General features: G+C 44.7%; 1 protein-coding gene across 15 annotated transcripts in view; it reads right to left on the bottom strand.

The window, feature by feature from the left end:
* CDC42BPB (CDC42 binding protein kinase beta) overlaps window positions 1-11665 on the bottom strand; it is a 98657-nt gene extending 86992 nt beyond the window's left edge. For 9 of the 15 annotated variants that reach the window (XM_055715251.1, XM_055715252.1, XM_055715250.1 and 6 more), the window contains exon 1: window positions 11132-11663. In XM_055715251.1, coding sequence (XP_055571226.1) covers window positions 11132-11309 — 178 coding nt within the window. In that variant the 5' untranslated portion in view covers window positions 11310-11663. Of the gene's footprint in view, window positions 1-11131 lie in introns of all 15 variants that reach the window. The other 6 variants (XM_055715256.1, XM_055715258.1, XM_055715261.1 and 3 more) reach the window with 3 other exon arrangements.
* Window positions 11666-19623: the final 7958 nt, after the last annotated feature.

Genomic DNA, 19623 nt, shown 5'->3' with positions numbered 1-19623 from the left:
GAAGAGACCTCTAGAGATCAGAGTCCAACCTCCTACTCAAAGCTGAGATAACATTAAAGTTCAATCAGGTTGCTCAAGGCCTTGTCAAGCTGAGGTTTATCTGCTGGGACTATCACCCCTCTGGGTGCCTCTTCCAGTGCCGACCACCCTCAGGAGGAAAATTGTTTTTCCCCCCGTACACAGTCAGATTTCTCCTTGCTACGCCTGTGTCCGTTGCCTCTCCTTCTTGACACTGCACCTGAGAACAGTCCACCTCTGTGTTCTCCGTAACCACACGTCCTGCGGTTCAGGATCATGACCAATTCCCCTTCTCCAGGCTCACCAAACCCAGGTATCTCGGGCTCTTCTTGCACTTCAGGTGCTTCAGGCCTCCAACCACATCAGTGGTTCTCTGCTGGACTCACTTCAGATTCCTGCTGTTCTTTCTGTACTGGGAAGCCCAGAACTGGACACAGTACTCCAGAAATGGCCTCACAAGTACTGTAAAGAGCAGAATAACCACTTCCCTCAACCTACTGACTACACTCTTGCTGATGCAGTTCAGCACACAGGCAGCTTCCATTTCTACAATGAGGCACTACTGAATTTTTCAACTAATTGTCTACCAGGATCCCCAAATTTTTTCTGCAAGGCTGCTTTCTAGATGGCCATTCCCCAACGTTTACAGCTCCACAGTGCAAGATTTGGCACTTGTCATGTCAAACTTCATGAGGTTTTACAGTGTGAAGGAAATATAATGCTGGTATGGAAAAGGTAAAGTATAGAATGTAATCTCTACTATCCCCACCCTCACCTGAAACATTAAACAAAACCTTTATGATGTTTAATACTACCCACAAGAACAGGAAGCTTATAACTTATAACCTGTAGCTCTGATACCGTCAAAATCAACCAGGGCACTTCTGCTCCTGGTTTGAGCCACCCAAACGCATGCAATACCTTTAATGTTGAGGATAATTACTGCAAAGCCTTTTCCTAAGAGCAGTAAAAGCTTCTCCGTCACCGAACTTCTTTTAAAATGAAAAATCCCCCCCTTCCCTCCTTCTCAAAAAGTGTTGGGTCTTTCATCTTTACAATTCACATCAGACACAGTCAACTTCAGGATGCACAAGGATTATTTCTCACCAAGGGCGCAGATCTGCCTGGGTCTTGCCTGCCTGGGTCAAGTATAGCCCTGTTGGTACAGCACTACACCCCAGCCAGTAAAACCCCGCTGGCCCATAATAACATACATAACAATACAGTAACATAACAATAACGAGCGATAACCACTCAGTTAAGCCCAGTTGCCTTAATAACCAGTAAATACCTCTAATGGTAAGATAAAGACAGTCTGTGGGAATGATATAGCCTACAGTTAAGTATCCCCTCTGTATGCTGTCCTTACTATGTTATCTGGAGTACCAGGCCAGCAGAACCACAGTTTAAAAAGAGCTGTTTGATACTGTCATTATTCCCAACTTAAACATTAACTGTCCAGGAAACTAAAGGCTGAACTTGTAGGAAATGGAAATCTTCAGTTACACAATAGAGTAAGTTAACGCAAAGTTAATTCCTCTGTGCAGCGATGCCATGCCACAAGACTTCAGGCATTTTGCTACAAATAGTTAAAGCTAGTCTGGAAGGAAAATGTGCTTCTTCCCTGTGACACAACAGGCTAACTCATCTGCAGCTTCTCAGAAAATCTGCTCTGAAAGATGAAGTGGTGTGAGTTTAGGAAAAATACCACATTACCCATAAAAGGCAAAAAGATTAAACAGCACACACTCCGGCCTTCACTCTGCATTTATAACCCAAGACCTAGCAGTTACCAGCTACCAGTTATTCCATTAGGACCTTTAGATCACTTTTAGTCATTTGTACACAAAAATTTTCTTCTCCCAGCCTCCTGTAGTAAGTCCTATAAAGTAAGGTTCTGAATCACAAAAACGTGGTTTCCCCCTTTTAAGCAAGTAACTTGAGAGGGTCACAGGGCAACAAAGCCATTCCAAAAAGGACCCACGGATAGCCAGTGTGCAGTGAGATCCCTCCTTGCCTTAAAGAACATATAAACTAAAAAGAAAGAAAATGTGGACAGATAATTACGTTTCCATTTCATTCAGGTGCAGTGCAAATCATAACAGACTGCATAACGGAAACCAAATTCCTTAACTGAAATTTTTCAATGCAAACCTCTTACTCGGGTATAACTAGTCACAGAAAAAAAAAATACATTTGCTACTCTTCTCCAGGTTCACAGCCCACTTAGCACAACTCTAGAAGGGATTCAAGTTCTCAATGTTTAAAAAAAAAGGGTTCTTTGCTGGGAGAGAGGTTTTGTTGTCTTTTTTTCCAGTACTACAGGGTTTAAACCAATTTAGGTAGGGCATGATCTATTTTTTATGTACCTTTGGAGAATTTCTAGTGACCCAAAGCTTTTCATTAAGTCTCATCTATCCAGAAGAAGCATACAGTTTAGTTCTTAGGCTAAGGGACCACTACTAGTAGGGCAATCAATGCACTAAAAAACCTCCATACTTCTATAGTGGTTGCTATATTCTGGGTGAAGTTACACCACCTATAAAAAGAGTGAATCCACATCCCACGAACTACACAGTCCCAAATAAAAGTACAATATTGCCAGAATAGTTCCAATGCTCCTTTAAGACTGACTTCCACATATGTACTTAAGTGAGTTTAAAACTGGTTTCATCTTACTTACTACTTCATCATTCACTGAATTTTTAAATGAAAATTAGAACAATATAACTCACGTTTAAGCAGAATTAAAAGTCCAGACAGAATTTTGTATAGACTTTTCTAAAATCCTAAACATGCACATCTCGCTAAACTGGCATAAACACATTTCAAGCAGGACTTCACAAAGCAGTTATCGTTTACATTTATGTTGGAGAACAATTATAAATGGTGAAAAGAATTAGGGATATATCTGGAATTGATGCTGCTTTTGATCTTTCCTCTCCTTGGCCTTTTTGGGAAAGGCAGCTATACATATTCAGCCCTCAATGGCACTGCACTTAAGCAAATCAAGTACTTTATCTCAGCCTTCATTAATGCACACCTGATTAATAAACTCCATACATTTCCAACAATTCAATACTTGGTGAAGACATCCCCACCGTTTTCAAAAGCTCAGACTCCTTTACAGAGGTCTCGGGTTGGGCATCCAGAGGTACTAGTCACATTTGAAGCTTTAGGCCATCGTTAAGTAATAACATGTTTTAGCGTTAAGACCCTGATGACATGAATGACAGAAATTAAGATCTCAGGCACTTCAGGATGCCTAAGGCCTCAGCTGGCAATGACGGATGCACACACTTAATCTGAATGCGCTCTAAGTATATCTACAGACATGATTACTGAGGTCTATGCAAAATCAGGGCTTAAGAAAACAGCATGTAGTTTCCTATACAAGAAAGCTACATTCATTATAGCGAACAAAGATCTTTATAAATGAAGGCTTGCATTCTGGCAATCTGCATATGCTAATGAGAAAAACAGAGGAGAATATTTTAGTATTAGGAGACAGCTAAAATGAACAGATCATGTTGAAGCACAGACCAAATGTACTTAGAAATTCTTAGACCTCGAAAAGCTTTTTAAAATTAAGTCCCTTTTCTTAACATAAATGAACCAACCAATCAACAAGCTTAGAGCTTCAAGCTCTTTGGTAACTACATCAAGAATATATTGGAATTCTCAAGTGTACCTTATGAAAGGCTTAGAAAATGAATCTCAACTCTGTTTAAAGCATTATCAAAGGCAAAAATACAGCAAAAAGCTTTAACAAGTCCCTTCTGTTTTTCTAAATAGATTTGCTTGTAGTCCATCATCTTATTCACTTTTCAGACATGGGTAATGAAAAAGATGAACCCATAAAATTTTTCCTAATCCTAGGCACTATATTCTGTTAATGGCTCAGATAATGGCACAATTGTTTAGGTAAGTACCATAATTCTCCCTTTTTGTAATACCCATCTAAAAACAGCTTACATTAACTGCTTCAAATTACAAGCAACAGATAAAATGTAAATTTCATAAACTTGAAGAATCTGTAGTAGTTTAACATTCCCAACTAACCTCAACTATAGACCTACATTACTAAACCCAAAACAATTAATATATAACCATAAAGTAAAAGCAACTTGCTAAAAAAAGCTGATGAAACAAGTCTCTTCAGTTCTGACTCACACAGTTAAAATCATTTGTTTCCAGTAGGTGTAGAAGAAACTGACTCACTCCCACATGTGAATTATTTGCAAAAAAAAAGGTTAGTTCAACTTCATTTGATAAAAAAGTTCATTGCACTGAATCTGCTGACTAAACTGACATACAAGCCATTTCCACTGCTAATAGATAACTTTGCCAAACCAGGGAAGTTTTAAGGACATAAATTATCTTTTGCAAAATGTTATATCTTAATATTACCTATAAAAAAGCAATATGAAAATAATTTAGATTTCTACAGGAAAGTCAGAAAAAAATGTTAAATTTACGGATGCTTATAAAACTTCACTTCTGCATTCTATACTTTTATCATGTACCATGAGTGAGAAACCACTACCTGCACGCATTTTTTTCTATAAGACAAAACTATCAATGACTTATTTACCCCTTTCTGAGTTTTCATTTCTAAACAGAATTAAAATAAAAAATATAGGTCACAGCCTTTAACATACCACATAACTCCTCAAGCCCTCACTAAAGACTGTTGCTATTTATTAGCAACTTCATCCACAGAAGAAAAGCAATACTGACTTCCTTCTGTGGGACAAAAGACAAGCTTCACCCAAGATGCCTGTGATCTTAACAGCACATGACAATGTATCTCTCATCCTCCAGACCACAATGCTTTCCCACTGTCAAAACATGACTGCAGCATTCAGTGCCGATGCTTCACAGCACAGTCTTACAGAAAGTCATTAAAAAGTATCGCCTCACTCTAAAAATAACAGATTAGAGAACAGATGTACTGTAAAGGCTCCATCATACCTACCGCAGCAGGCTTTGAACCTCATGCCTTCAGATCACTAGCCCTGACTACAATGCATTCAAAGCTAACGTGGCAGCTTGGGCTAGTTCAGCATGAATTAATCCTAACATGCATTTTTCAAAAGGACAAAACCAGTTTACTCAAAGCATAGAATGCAGGAAACTGGGATTCGGCAGCCATGCTCACACTCTTCCGCCAGATGACCATCAGACTTCATTAGCAAAGATGATCCGAGCTACAGTGCCCCATGTCCGACCACCAGAAAGCATTCAGGGAGTAGGAGAGGGTTTCAGCTGCATCAACACCGCACTGTGCACAAAGAACGTGTGGCCACCACCACCACTGGCCTTTCCAGAACTTCTGCAAGGCACCTGTAGCTTCACCCTGCTCCAGTGGGCCCTCATCCCCATCCTACTGCTAGCTCTTGTATCAGAGTTGTAAAGGCTCGTAACAGGCTTTGGTGGGTAGAGGATGGAAGTAGAGGAACTTTGGCCAGTGTCTGAAATTCAGTTTTCTTGTTTATCAGTTGTCTTCATTATCCAACCACACTCACTTCACTCATGCGCCCAGTGGGCTTATCGCTCACTGCACTGCTTTTGCCTACACAGAGGAGGATATTACACAAGCTAGCAGAGCCTGAGGTCCCTTCCTGGCTTTCTATGTGTACTTCTGCAAGCAGGGAAAGGGGGAGGAGTGCTAAAGGGAAAGAAGAGAGGAATTTAAGCCCTCAAGCCAAGAGATAGGACATGTTATCAAGTGACAGTTTTTCCTGGCGTAACCCAAAAAGGCCAAAGAAAAGATCCTCATAAGCAACCCTCAAAGTCTGACAGCTCTAAGGTCATCTCAAAAATACCGAAGGATAGTATCTGCCTCCTACACTAACAGCACACTCAGCCACACACCGTGTTCCCACCCTCTCCCCACACTTTTTCTAGTACATCAGCGCCTGTGGCAGCCAGAGGACAAGGTCTACCCTGCAGCTAGTTTTGAAGATGCTGTAATGCAGGCTGGGAAGACCTTTTCTCAAGTCCACATCTACACTTCTGAATACAACTGCTTTCAAGCTGAGAGAACAGGCTCTACACTCTTCTGACAGAAAGGTGACCCTGTAAGGTTCTCCCTTCCCTCATTAGATTTTTTTATTATTATTTGGAAGGTTAAGGTGCCTCTTTAAGCAGAGCTGGAAGGAGGAGAACGTAGGCCTGGGAGCAGACTTCCAAAGTTCACAGAGCCCCCCCAAAAGCAAGATCCAAACTTGAAACACTAGTCCTGACAGCAACCCAAAGTTGTGAGTCACTGCACCAGCACAACAGCAACTCTTTTTGGTGAACTTTCTGCACATGATTTTTCTACCTACGGTCCAGCTTCAGGTCTAACGGATATATACCCTAAAGTGGCAGCCTGAGGCTAGGCTAGAGAGGTTACTTTGAGCGCTCTGCATTTTCCCTCCTCTAGCCCAGACTGGGAATATATTGCTGTTACTACACCAGCACCCGCTGCCAATTATGCCAGACTGTCTTCAAGGGCTCAGCCACAGATGCTCAGCTGGCCTACTCACACTAATCATCTGCAATCTTCTTTCTTTTCCCCACAGCTTCAGCCCCCTTAATTTCCTCTCAGGAAAAATAAAAACCAAACACCCAAACAAAAAAACCCGCACTAGCACCATCCAAAAGCAGAACATCAGTCTAGCTGGGTAACAGACCTTGCACAAACTGAGAACGCAGAAGGTAAGTCAGCATTCAAACAGACAGCTCATAACACAAGAGAAATAGCCAGTGCACCTGCTTCAACAAAAAACAAATACAACAAATAAAAATCCAAACCACATTTTAGATCAGTTTAAACTACTCTGACATTGGGTTTGGGTGTTCTTACAGAGAGGACTAGCCAGTACACAGTCCAGGGGCGAGACAACACTGAATGAACTATGTGGGGACATGTGCCATCTTGCCCTCTGTAGCGTGCCAGCAGTACAAAACAGGGTCAGAGGAAACAAAGGCTGGAGCAAGAGGGTCTATGCAACACCAAGAGCATTTTGAATACAAATAAGGCCCATTCCTGTTAGACTCTTCTCTGAACACGCTTGCCTACTGGCTGCAAACTCTGCCAAGTAGCTCTTCAAAAATGGAGCAGCCAGTTGTGCCAGTCCCTGCTGACTGGAAGTAAGGGGCAGTAAGCACCAGCCACAGCCAAGTAAAATAACTCCTGAAAAACAAGGTGATGTCAGACACGCACGAACGTGATGCCAGCCAGCAAGGTGCCCTGCAAGCAGCCACACTAGCACAGTGTTATGAAAGATTCGGGTCCCTCAGTATGATGGAACAAGAGGCTCCACAGGGAGGAACATGCTGTACCAGAAAGCCAAAGGACAAGTGATGCATGGACACCTGAGCTGCAGCCATGCTGCTCCAGCACTCCGGTACTTCTCGTCACATGAAACAAAGGACAGCATATATTTTTTGCAGGAAAAGTCTCTTAGGAGGTCCCTCTGCAGTGCACAAAAAATACCACCCCGCAGCACCCAAGCACTGGTGTGCACCACAATCCATCGGAAAAGTCTGAAGGCCATGCAGCCACCTCTGTGCTTGCTGATAGCTTTAGGTAGTCTTTACTAGTGGCCTAGGTCACCCTTACCAAGGGCAGTACCTCCAGAGACTCCCAGGGCCACGCAGACTGCTTTACAGGCTTTCTAGGACCCAGGACTGTCGAGTTCCAGCACCTCCCCAGATGCCAGCTAGGCTGCTCTCCTGACAACTGGAAGGACGAGCAGAGATGGTCAAGCAGGTTGGCCTCAGAGACACAAGGGCTGTAGCAGCCCAGTTTCACCGATGACTTTCAGAGGAATGAGCAAGTACAACTAGAAGAGGATTCACTGTTCAGATTCCTCACAATTTCTCACTCTAGGAGCAGCAGATGTAGCAACAGTTTAAAAGACACTAAGCACAGATTTGGGAAATTCTTTCTGAACATGTAGACATGGGTCTGTTATCTAACAGACTTGGATTCGATTCCCACTGAGAATACTGAGCATTATTTCAATATCTATTATATAAGCAATACAGTGATAACCAATTGGGCAAGACTTTATTCAGCAGGAGTTATAAATAAAAATAACTAGAAGAAAAGGGCTTTTGAACTCCTCACTTGCAGCTCTTCTCCAAAGATACTTAGCATAAAGATATGCGTATTATACTTCCAATATAGGGAAACAATACAGTCTGTCCGAAAGCTCCATTCACCATGGGAAAGCTACAATTGCCAAGGTTAAAATGGCAGTCTTACAACATTTCTAAAGCGATGGAAGCCACAGGCTGCCTCAAGGCGAATGGCCACACCCTACGCTCTTCTATGGTTCACAAATAGGAAGAGGATTTTGAAGAAAAAAGCCTGTGGCAGGACTGCCAGGAAGCAGCAGCAGGATTTATAGGACAAAAGCAATGAGATCTACCATCTGGGGCTCACCAGCCTCTGCAGGTGAGGTGCAAGGCTTCTATAGACAGGGAGAAGGTGGCGTAAGTGTCACAGGATAAACATGGGCCTTAATTTTCTGGACTCCCCACTTCCCCTCTCCAACAATCACCAGCTCCAGAATACAAGCAACATCATGCTGCTGTCAGAGAGCAAAGATACCCACATCCAGCAGCTACACCACACAACTCAGCATGTCCTCTGCACCCCACAACCAGGAAAAAAACCCTCTGCCTCAACTACCATGCCTGAACTCTATTTTCTCTTGGCAATTAAGACTGCAAGCAAGTCCATTAGCCATGCTGAATCATTTCAAGGGAATTTTATGTGCATGATACCTCACACCCAGTTTTAAATCCAAAATAGTAAAGAAATGCTTGTTATATAGCTCAGCTTAATTTAACCTTAATACCTATGCAGCTTATTTCCATTGTCAGCGATGTCTCCATTTTGTCAAAAGGAAATTCCTTCTGTCTCCAGTTGATAAAGAAACACCAATCTTCAAAGTATACCCCAAATATTTAACTACACCCTCACGCTTCTACAGACACACAGCAGCACACAAAACTTGTGCACATCAATCCAGAATATCTTCTAACAGAGAATCAGGCTGTAATTAAGCCTGCACATCATGACATGAGGAAGATCAGCATGTTTGGCATGGTATTTTCCTTATTAGCTGGAGGCAGAAACAAGTTCCTTGTCAGTGGAAACCTACTGTGAGGGCATTAGGACACAGATAAAAAGTGTCTTGTTGGTGGCATGTATTTGTTTTTAACAGCTTGAAGGAATGGAAGGAACACAGAGTATCAACTGTAATTGGTTTTAAGTGTATTCCTTGTTGACGGAACACAAATATACAGCAGTCCAGATTTAGACCCATCCCCTTACCATCAAGGGCCTGGATTATAAACTTTTATCCCTACTCTGCAGCACCAGATGGTAGCTCACATACATTTCAATTATTTATTGAATAGGCACTTTGTTATACTAGGGTAATCCCACACTGCAGCAAGAACTACACACTGTTTTTATTGCGAGCTATACTTTTCATCAAGTCAGTAACCTTTTCATATTCAGTGAACACAATAAATAGAATTAAAGGAAGCGATTTTATAAACAATTGTATGATCTGCCTCCATCACACACAAAATGACAACGCAGGGATCAATCAGTAAGACACAACCACCAGCAGTGCTATAGAAAAAGCGTATCATTCTTTGGCCTGCCCCAAATCCTTTCTTCAACTTCAGTGCTCAAAGTACCGTCACAGTCTTGATCTATCACATTTAACAGTTTGTAGGTGCTCACTCCTACAAGCCATCAGCTTGAAAACAGGAGTACAAAACCAGACTGCACTCTGCTGAAGATGCACAAAGCTCCCACCACAAAACAAATAATCAATGTTCCCCAGGCTGCAGCCTTGCAGGGCAGATGTGATAAAGTGGTTAATTATTCAGTTGGCAATCGCATTACTGACGTCAATGGAAGAGTCCAGGAAGTGAATCCTCTTACTTTGTTAGTGTATGACAAAGAGTGGTGGTCCCCACAGAAATTAAGGAGAACCAGCTGTCCCTACATGTTAGCGCTCTGGTCTGTATGTAGTGCTAAAGACACATATTTGCATTTACTGAAGTAAATAGGCCCCTCCTTGTCCCTTAGGAAATCCTTTGTTTTTGGTTTTGTTTTGGTTTTGTTGTGGGGTTGGTTTTTTGTTGGTTTTTCTGAGGGCTCTTGAAAAGCCTAATTAACTGTACATGCAGGAACAGCTGATAAACGGGACAATATACTCATGAGCAACAATGTCTCCTCCCTCTCCTCCAATTCTTATTCCTCAGAGAAGTTAAGTCACCTTCGTCTTACATTATTATTCATAACTTACTCAGCTGAATAAACCAGTCAGCCACCATGGCCGTTTTAACATAAATTCACTTAGGCATGCAGCAGGGAAGGATCTCTAATACCCACATACCCGTAGTCAATACTCTGAGCTAAACAACACTGGATAGAAAACTTTCATCCTAAGCGTTACCCCAGGTACCCCCACTGCCTTTTGTCAGCACCGCCCGGACCACCGGAGGTTTCTCGTTATCAGACCGCTTAACAGCGGGACACCATTAAACAAAGCTGTTATAAAGGCTGCCTGGAATGGCTCTGTCCTTCGGGGGCATGCCCACATCGCAAGGACTGCGCGATGAACGAGCGGTAACTGTGGGTCCCCTCCGACAGCGCCGAGCCGGGCACAGGAGCCGCCTGCTCCCCCTCCCCGGTGGGACCCCGCCGAGGAGGGCTGGATTAGCCTGACGTTTCGGGCTAAGCCGAGCCAGGTTTCAGGCCAAGGACACTCCAGGGCTGCTCCTGCCGCCGACTGCCAAACGGCCCGCTGGGGGCCGAGGGGAGCTGGGAGGAGACCTGCAGGGGTCAAGGCCCGGCCGGCGGCGGGGGTGTTCCCCAGGGAGGCTCCGCATCCAGGGGCGGCGTCTCCCCACCCCGCCCGGCCCCGCCGAGGTCGGCAGCGGGCAGCGCGCTCCCGGGGCCGGGCAGCCACCCCGGGCCAGCCTGCCGCCCCTCGCCCGGGCATCAGGGCAGCGGGGGCCGCCCTCCCCTCCCGCTACCCGTACCCACCCCCGATCCCCGCGGGCCACCCCCGCCCTCCGCCGGGCTCACCCCACTCGAGGAAGTCGGAGACGTATCGGTCGCGGCGGAGCGGCGAGTCGCGGCTGCACTCGGCGTAGACGCCGACCAGGAGGTCGAGCAGGGTCTCCACGCTGAGCACGCTGTCGTGCCGCTGCGGCCCGTCCAGCACCAGCTGCTCCAGCCGCTTCAGCCGCACCTTGGCCGACATGGTGCCGCGGCGGCGGGCGCAGGGCAGGGCAGGGCCGGGCCGCTCGGGCGGCGGCGAAGCCGGCTGACGGCGGCGCGCAAAGGCCCGGGGCGCCGCGCTCAGCCGCGCCGCACCGCCCGCGCCCCGCGCCGCCTCCCGCCCCTCGCGGCCGCGCCGGGGCCGAGCGGCTCTTTCCACGGGCTCCGCCTCAGGCCCGGACGGTCCATGGGCCGGACGCGGCCACCCCCTACCCCCGCTCTGGCCTCCCCCCGGCGGCGGGGAAGGGCTGCTCCCGCTGCTGCTCCCGCTCCTCCGCCCCGGCAGCGGCGGCCCCGGCAAGCGCGGCCCGGCGCGTCCCACGGAGCGGCCCCGGCGGCCCCCGGCCACGCCCACCACGCAGCGTCCGCGCGACGTGGGCAGGGCCGCGCGAAGCCGCGCAGGAAGATTGGGACGCGCGCCGCGCCGTAGGGGGGGGGGGGGGGGCACCGCTGCAGCGCCGCGGCAGATTCGCCACGGAGCGTGTGAGGGGCGGCGGCAGCGCCGGCCGCACGTTCCCATCCGCACTTTCGCCTCCCGGCGGCGGGGCACAGCCTGAGCCCCTGTGTCCCAGCCGGCGCCGTCCCAGCAGGGCGGCGGAGGCGCAGCAGGCCCCTCCTCACCAGCCAGGCAGGGGCCGCGGTGCTCTGGAGGCCGGGCAGGCTGCCCTGCGCCACCCCGGGCTGCGGCTTCCCTCGAGGAACGGGGGTGACCCCGCAGGCTGCCGTGGTCCCCACAGGCCTTCGCTGGTGCGGGGCTTGGGAGGTTTCCCGGGCCGTGGCTGGAGCGGGGCCTTCCCCTTGCCGATTCCCTGCGCTGCGGCCGGACTCGCCCCGGTGGAGCTCCCACCACAGGCGCGGGGCTGGCGGGCTTCGCAAGGCCCCGAGGCAGGACACGGTGTCTGGAAGCTGTGGCTTTCTGTGCCTTTTGAAACCTACCTGGTGATAGGGCTTCATTTCAAAGCAGCAGCAGCAACTCGCCTGGGCAAATAAGAGCCCTGTATGTTAACAGCTGCTGCCCACACTTCCTTGGAGAGCGGAGCTGGGTGTAAGACACTCAAACTTTATGCAGTGCTTTTTTTTTTTTTTCTTTCTTTCTTGATTACAGCTTATTCTGAGAACTGCTCTCTGTAGAGGCTGCATCACCTTAAGGCAAGATGCTGAGTAGCTTGAGATGGGAGTTTTAAGTCTCCAGGAATGCAGCCAGTCAGGTCCTGATGCAAAGCTGAACTGGGAAGGATGCATTTTACTTGCTTGTCTCCCCTGGTGAACAGATGGAGTGTTGTGTGCTGAAATCATCCCACCGGAAAGAGAGGCAGTTCTGATGCAGCTGGGAAACCCCCTGTCCCCAGGAGCTGGAGCTAGAGAGGGGGTTGTACCACGGTAGCTGCAGTTGCCAGGGGTCCTTTACAGTCAGACATGACACTGTCGAAAGACCTGAGCATTCTCAACCATCACCTTCAGGACAATGGCTAGGCCAAACCCAAGCAACGCTGCATGCAGGGAGCTGCCCTTTTCAAAGGGTCAGGAGAATAACCAGATGGAACTAGATGCGAGTATTGCATAGCAGAAAGTGTTGCTCCCAACACAATAGAGGTCCAGCAGATTGGTACAGAAATACTTGTTTCTAGGAGCCCTTGCCCCTCGGGCATGTCTGATGATAGACATCTCTTTGACACCAAATACCTGTTCTATCTGAGAACTATTCAGGTCGTAATAATACTGTGCTGTGCATTTGGACCTACCACCTGGATCAAGAAGGTACAGGCTTGTTGGGACCTGTTAATTCTAAAAACTGCAAGTAGATAGAAGATCCCATGAATCATACTTTTCAACCGAGAGCCTGTAATTTCAAAACAAAGAAAAACCACAGTGGACTAAAATATAGATCTGATTTGTTTTGGTTTTCCTAAATGACTTCTATCTCTTTGTACTTCCTTCTGCAAACATCCTCTTGAAAAAATGTGTTCACAGCGTATCTGGAAGTTTTCATTGTTCTTTCAGTGTTCCTCCCTGGTTACAGTTGTTTCACCTGACCTCAAACTGTTTTAATACCACAGATACATTCATATGCAGGATCCTTAGCATTTTAATAATCCCAATTGCTTTTCTGGTGCTGTTGCTTTATGTAAAAGTGGAGTTAAACATTTTACACGTATTACCACTTTGGAGACTCATTTTTGGGCAGTTGATCAGAGTAATGGCTAGGGAGAACAGAGTTTTAAGGTTCCTGTTACAATATCTCTCTTTCCTCTTCTTATCTGTTCCTGCAGATGGTGATTATCACCACCTCCTTCAGCAAGGAAGAGATTATGAAGGGAACTGAGGCTGTATGAAGAAATAAATAGCCATTTTCTGCATACCAATCGCTCTAATGTTTCCAGTCTCCTCAGTCTGTTTTACATTAGTAGGATTCAGGGATTTCAAGAGCTATTACACCAGTGACAGAGAAGAATCAGGTCCTGTGCTGGGAAAATGACAGATGGATGACAGATGATATTGAAGCCAGCTTTAACAACTATGGAAGGTTTAGTACATCAAACCAGCATGTCTAGGATTATTTATGAACAATACTGTAGGTATTCCAGAATTAGTGAAAAGATTTCAAAAACTCCTGCAAAGAGTTAAAAGATTTGTGTATTGTAAATAATGCTGGGGCTTCACAGCAAGGTTTTCAGTTACAAAAAACCTACGTAGCTGAAAAGTGACATTCAGTATACATACTAAAAAATGTATGTAAGCGTAAAAATGTAGCTGAAGGTATTCTGCTTCTGTTACTCATCTTTGCCAATTCCTTATACTAAAAATAAATGTGATCTGGCTAAAACGAATTAAATGATCCATCTTACCAGTTCCTTTTTCCTGTGGCATATTTCAGTGGAAAAATACAGCCCCTTTTTCTGGGACTGATCTGATTTTTAAAATCCTTCTTTTTTTGTGAGAAAAAAGGTAAGTGAACAGGTTTTCACTTATATATTTTCTGGAATCGTTGTAGAACCACAGAACTGAAGGCATAAAGTCCATATGGCTACTGAAAAGTTTGTTCAGAGCCAATCAACTTAGGTCTCTTTTTTTTTATTATTTTTGGCTGTACTCCAAGTAACTTAGTAACTAGTGGAGGGAGAAATTTTGTTACAGAATTTTGATGGCAACAGGAAATAGCTGTGTCACTGCCTTATGATTTCAGGAAAATCCACCCACAGATCATTTTGGAATTGAGAATAATAAAGAAATATAAAGAGTATGGGCAGAAATTGCAGACATAGCTCACTAATAATGAAGACCCCCATGCTAAAAACAACAACAAAAAGATGTTGCAAATATCTACTTTGGCACATTCAGACAGTTAATTCTAGAAAAAGAGAAAAAAGCATCAAGTTGCAATCTTTTGTTTGCATTTTGTTTAAATTGCTTTTACTTTAATAAGCAAAGGGGAGGCTCTGAACAGCTAGAAAACCTAGCTAGAAGACCTAAATATATTCTGTTCATTAAGGAAATTAGATGAAATTTCTAACTGAGAGAGAAGTTGACTAATGTGCAGCAAGGGAGGAGTTTTCTAAGGATTCAGAATGCAAAACATAATTAAATTGAAATCAGAGAAAGATCATAGTAATGAGTTCCACAGGTAGAATATAAGAATGAGTTAAACATGCCTAAAAGGAACATGACTGGTCTGTATCTTGTTGTTATCATAGACTTTCCTTCCGGGAATTATTTTTTAGGAAACTGTCACCTTTCCAGCTCTGTTTGTATTTGGCAATATTCTTAAAAATTACTTCTTGACAAAAGCTGTGTAAATCTACAGCTGTCATCCATACTTGGAGCTAAAAATAGTCTGTCAGTGGGGGCTGTCTTTGGTGACATTGCATCACATAAGCCTGAGCACTGAGCTAATGTACTCAATATTAAAAACAACTGTGAAATCACCATTGGTGTTATGTTAGCTGTGATGGGAATTACATATAAAGTTTCTCAAAGAAGACAAAGTCTCTTGTTTTTTTGGTGATGAATGCTAAAACTCTGCTTCAGCTTCCAGGGAGCTCTGTCTGCGTCAGCTCACTGGTAATACAGTAGCTGAGCAAGGGAGTTTCACAAATGCTCTTGTCTTTGCACATGATGATGAGCAAAGTGGGATGGAAGAAAGGGCAGTTGCTCATGGAGAAGTGCTGGGAAGGGCTGAGGGTCAGGTCATTTTCAGTTTTCACTAAAATGCTTTCTCATAACAGTAAAAAAAAAAAAAAGGCAGCAAAGCCATTTGGCAGGCTACCTTCTGTTAAGTGCATTCTGCCATTAAGTGCAGTTGTTGGCAGGGCTTCTGTTTTGATTTTGTAAATATCTAGATTTTAGTTATGGTATAACCCAGCATTTTGAACTGGAAGTGAGGCAAACTGGGATATGAAAAGATTTTGCACTTGGTGCATGCTTTCTTAAAGAAAAAAAACCTAAAGAAGTGAAAAATCATTACGTGTATTAGTAGAGTTTTTTAGGGATACTGTCACTTCTGACTGGTTTCTTTGTAGGATTTAGGGAGCAGAGTGCCGTTATAGCAAAGTAACCATGCTAATCCCTCTTCTTCCAGTCTAGATGCAGCAGGTTGCCATACACATTGCTTTTTTCTCAATATTTTTTCTTACTCATATAGTTTTCTTACTCAATAATTCATGCCTATTTAAAGTTCACCTGAAAGAGGGGAACTTGCCTCCCTGCTGCTGTTTCAGGAAACTGTCAGTCTTATTGATCAGTATGTTTCCTGATTACGGGCAGTTTAATACAAGGAGCCTGAAATGGATCACATCAAATTAACGGGCTTCCCATTCCATTCATGCTTTGAAAGCAGCATTAACTGAAGTGGGCAGCTGCTTCCATCAAAATCATTATGAGGCCACTTGTTCTTTTTTTTTTTCCCAGAATTTGTCTGAAAATGACTGAAGTGTAGGGAGGGAACTAGGGGTTTAGATGAGGTCATTGTCACGGACTTCTGGAACAGAATGTCGTTACTACATTCAGGCAACACAACAACTCATTTTTATTTCAGTTCTGATTTCAAGCCCACAACATCCTAAGGAAAGCATTGGCTCCATGATCCAGTCTGTTTAGGCACATGTCACTGTTGAAAGAGTGACAGAACAAAACAGAAAAACCTCCTTAGACTCATGCTACATGAAGGGATCTTCAAAGGAGGTGGAAGCAGTAGTACAGAGATGATATTAAAAAGCCAAATACTCGTCAACAATTACAGCATCTTGCAAGTAGCAGTACCATGTCTTGCTCTCTGTACAGCTGCCATTTTGTCATTTAATAGTGTTGTGTTACTGCAACTTCACATCTGCCAGACTCAGTCAGATCAATCTTTGTACAAAGTGTGAAAAGCATCGTGTTGCTAGAGGCAATTTTTTGCGCCTGAGCTGATGCTATACTAAAATTATCCAATTTTGTTTTGTGGGCTTTTTTATTTTTTCTAGATACTCTGGCGCTCTGGTTCAGCCAAGCTGACAGTAGTACTGTTCGTTGTACAGAATAAGGCAAGTTTTAGGTGATAAGTACAAAAAATAGGAGATGTGTTCCCTTTTTTTAGCTGATCTGTAGGATTAGTTCTCCTGTGTTGCTGAGAGTAGCAGTGTTATTCTTACTGCATTTAAAATTAATACTGCATTTTACTAATTTCTGTACGTCTTGAGAGGAATGACTGGAGATGAAAAATAAAACTTCTCCAGTCGTCTCTCCTGAACCTTTAAAAATCTGTCACTGACTTTAATAGGAGTGTTCCCATGGAGATAAGCACAACTAAGTCTACCTAAAAGGAAAATAACTGATCTGCTTTGAATGAAATATTTTTGCATTTTAAGTAATGTTACTTTAATACACACTTCATTCTTCTATGACAAAGTGCTCTTTGTTTTTCAAAAACTGTATAATCAAAATGAAAAGCAAGTTCTATTGTATTCTCTTCCCTGGTTTCCCGTCCACAATGGACAATCCATAGATAATAATTCTGTGGTAATGAGAAGTTGAAATCAGAAAATATTTCAATCTATTTCTAAGATACAGGCTGAGCGTAACTAGCATTCAGGGAACATACAGTTGTACCCTGCCCTAAAAGCAACAGGAGATATTGTGCAGAAAATGCTTTTACTTCTTCAGTAATGATGACCTGGCAAACCATTCTCAGCCGATGGTTTTTTATTATAAATCTCCAGGCACTGGTCAGAAAGGCAGAGGTGGGACCAAAATGGCTACAATTTATTCACAGTGTCCTAGGTCTGGGAAAAAATAACTGTGCCAACTTCAGCATCAAAAATATCCTGAAAACCTGCTCCTGATAATTCTGCTTCTGATAAATCTCACTTTTCTGTTCGATAAAACCTTCTTCTAAAAACAAAGTGATTTTTCTGACAATGTGTAAAGACGACATTTGGCTCCTATTAATTTGCTCTGAACAGGGATTTCACTCAAGCTTCAGGCTGATCTTGGCTGCACCATGACACATCCAGAGGCACTCAGTCTGGGTTTCAGGAACGCTACTGTCTTTGGCTTCTGCCTTACCCCATCTCCGCAGAGCTGCGTGGAAGCCCTCTGCCCCACGTTATGCCAGCAATTATCGAGATTTTTAACAACGCTGACAGCAATTCAGGGGAGACCTGAACTTCACAGCACCGCAGGCAGGTGTGAATGCTACCCCTGCTTGACTTCCCTCCTCCCAGCCACCGCCAGTCCCTCACCCCATGGGAAATATTAAATCCCCCTTCCCACCTCCCTGCTGGGGGCTGGCTCCCTGTCAGCCCCTATGTCAACCCCCTTCTCTTTGGTGCTAGTGATAAGCTACTTACTCATCCTCCAGGTGCGAGTGGTGGCACCCAACTGGACCTTTCGAAGTTCTGTGGAGATCTCTTTTACCTTGTTTTCTTTTTAGCTCCATATAGTTTCCTCCATACAATGCTGAAATGATCCACACGTTTTAGAACAACTTGAAATTTTGAAACTAAAATCTCTGATGAGCTGCCTCAGTTGGGATTTCAACTTTGCAGACAAGACCAAACACAGCCTTACAGGTGTGGGTGCAATTCCTACTAACAGGGGGGTAGAGACTGCATCTGCTAACTGTGCGTGGCAGTGTCAAACATACATTTTATGGCATCACACATGTCTTACCAAAGCCCTGTGACAAAAGACCGGTGATTAGCACATGGTGCTAAGAGCCTGCAGCTGCAGGAGAGAAGGTCCTCCAACCAGCAAGCACCATGGGAGGAGCATCAAGGAGGGATTCCCCAAGTAGCCTTGGGTTCAGAGAGCTGCTTCCCTACCGTGGGATGTGAGGGCAATGTATAGTGTAAGAGGTGGCAGCTGTTTTGGTTATCACTTGTTCTGAGTCTGTTAACTGTGATGTGGAAACGTCTACTTTTCTGAGTGCAAAAATGAAGACTCTGCGGTGGCCGTTGCCACAGGCTGTGTGCTCAGGCTGGACAACCCAGAAAAGCATGAAGCTGTGACTGCTCTTTCTGAGAGGATCACCTCAACTACTGTGTGCAGTTCTGGGCCCCACAATTTAAGGAGAAAGTTAAGATCTTTGAATGGGCCCAGAGGAGGGCAGCAAAGCTGATGAAAGGGCTGGAAAGAATGTCCTGTGAGGAGTGTCTTAAGGACTTTGGGCTTGTCTAGTTTGGAGAAAAGGAGGCTGAGGGGTGACCTCACTGCTCTCTACAGCTTCCTGTGGAGGGGAAGTGGAAAGTGAAGTGCTGATCTCTTCTCCATGGGATCCAGTGATGGGACATGTAGGAACAGTTCAAAGCTGTGCCAGGGAAGGTTCAGACTGGACATCGGGAAGGATTTCTTTACTGAGAGGGTGGTCAGACACTGGAACAGGCTCCCTAGAGAGGTGGTCGATGCCCCAAGCCTGTCAGTGTTTAAGAGGCATTTGGACAATGCCATTAATACCATGCTTTAACTTGGTCAGCCCTGAATTGGTCAGGCAGTTGGACTAAACAATCATTGTAGGTACCTTCAAAATGAAAGTTTATTCTAAATGGACAATGCTTCTGTTCCTGATGTTAAGCAGGAACAGGGTAGGTCCTCAGCTACAGTAAATTGTCATGACTTCATTGGAGTCAATAGCAAATTGCAGAGACTCACTGTGTCAATAACTAAACTCCCCAGGGCTGATCTTCAGCTGATAGAAATGGTCATAGCTTCATTGAAATCCACTGACGTCCACCTGACCCTGAGGTTTTGCTATTGATTATGCTGGGAGTTGGACAAGACCTACATTTAATTTTGTGATGGTCCAGGAACAGGATACATTATTT

The sequence above is a fragment of the Falco cherrug genome, chromosome 7, assembly GCF_023634085.1.
Source record: "Falco cherrug isolate bFalChe1 chromosome 7, bFalChe1.pri, whole genome shotgun sequence".
NCBI classification, from domain to species: domain Eukaryota; kingdom Metazoa; phylum Chordata; class Aves; order Falconiformes; family Falconidae; genus Falco; species Falco cherrug.
Note: the sequence above shows the minus strand (reverse complement) of the source record. Positions and strands in the feature narration are given on the sequence as shown.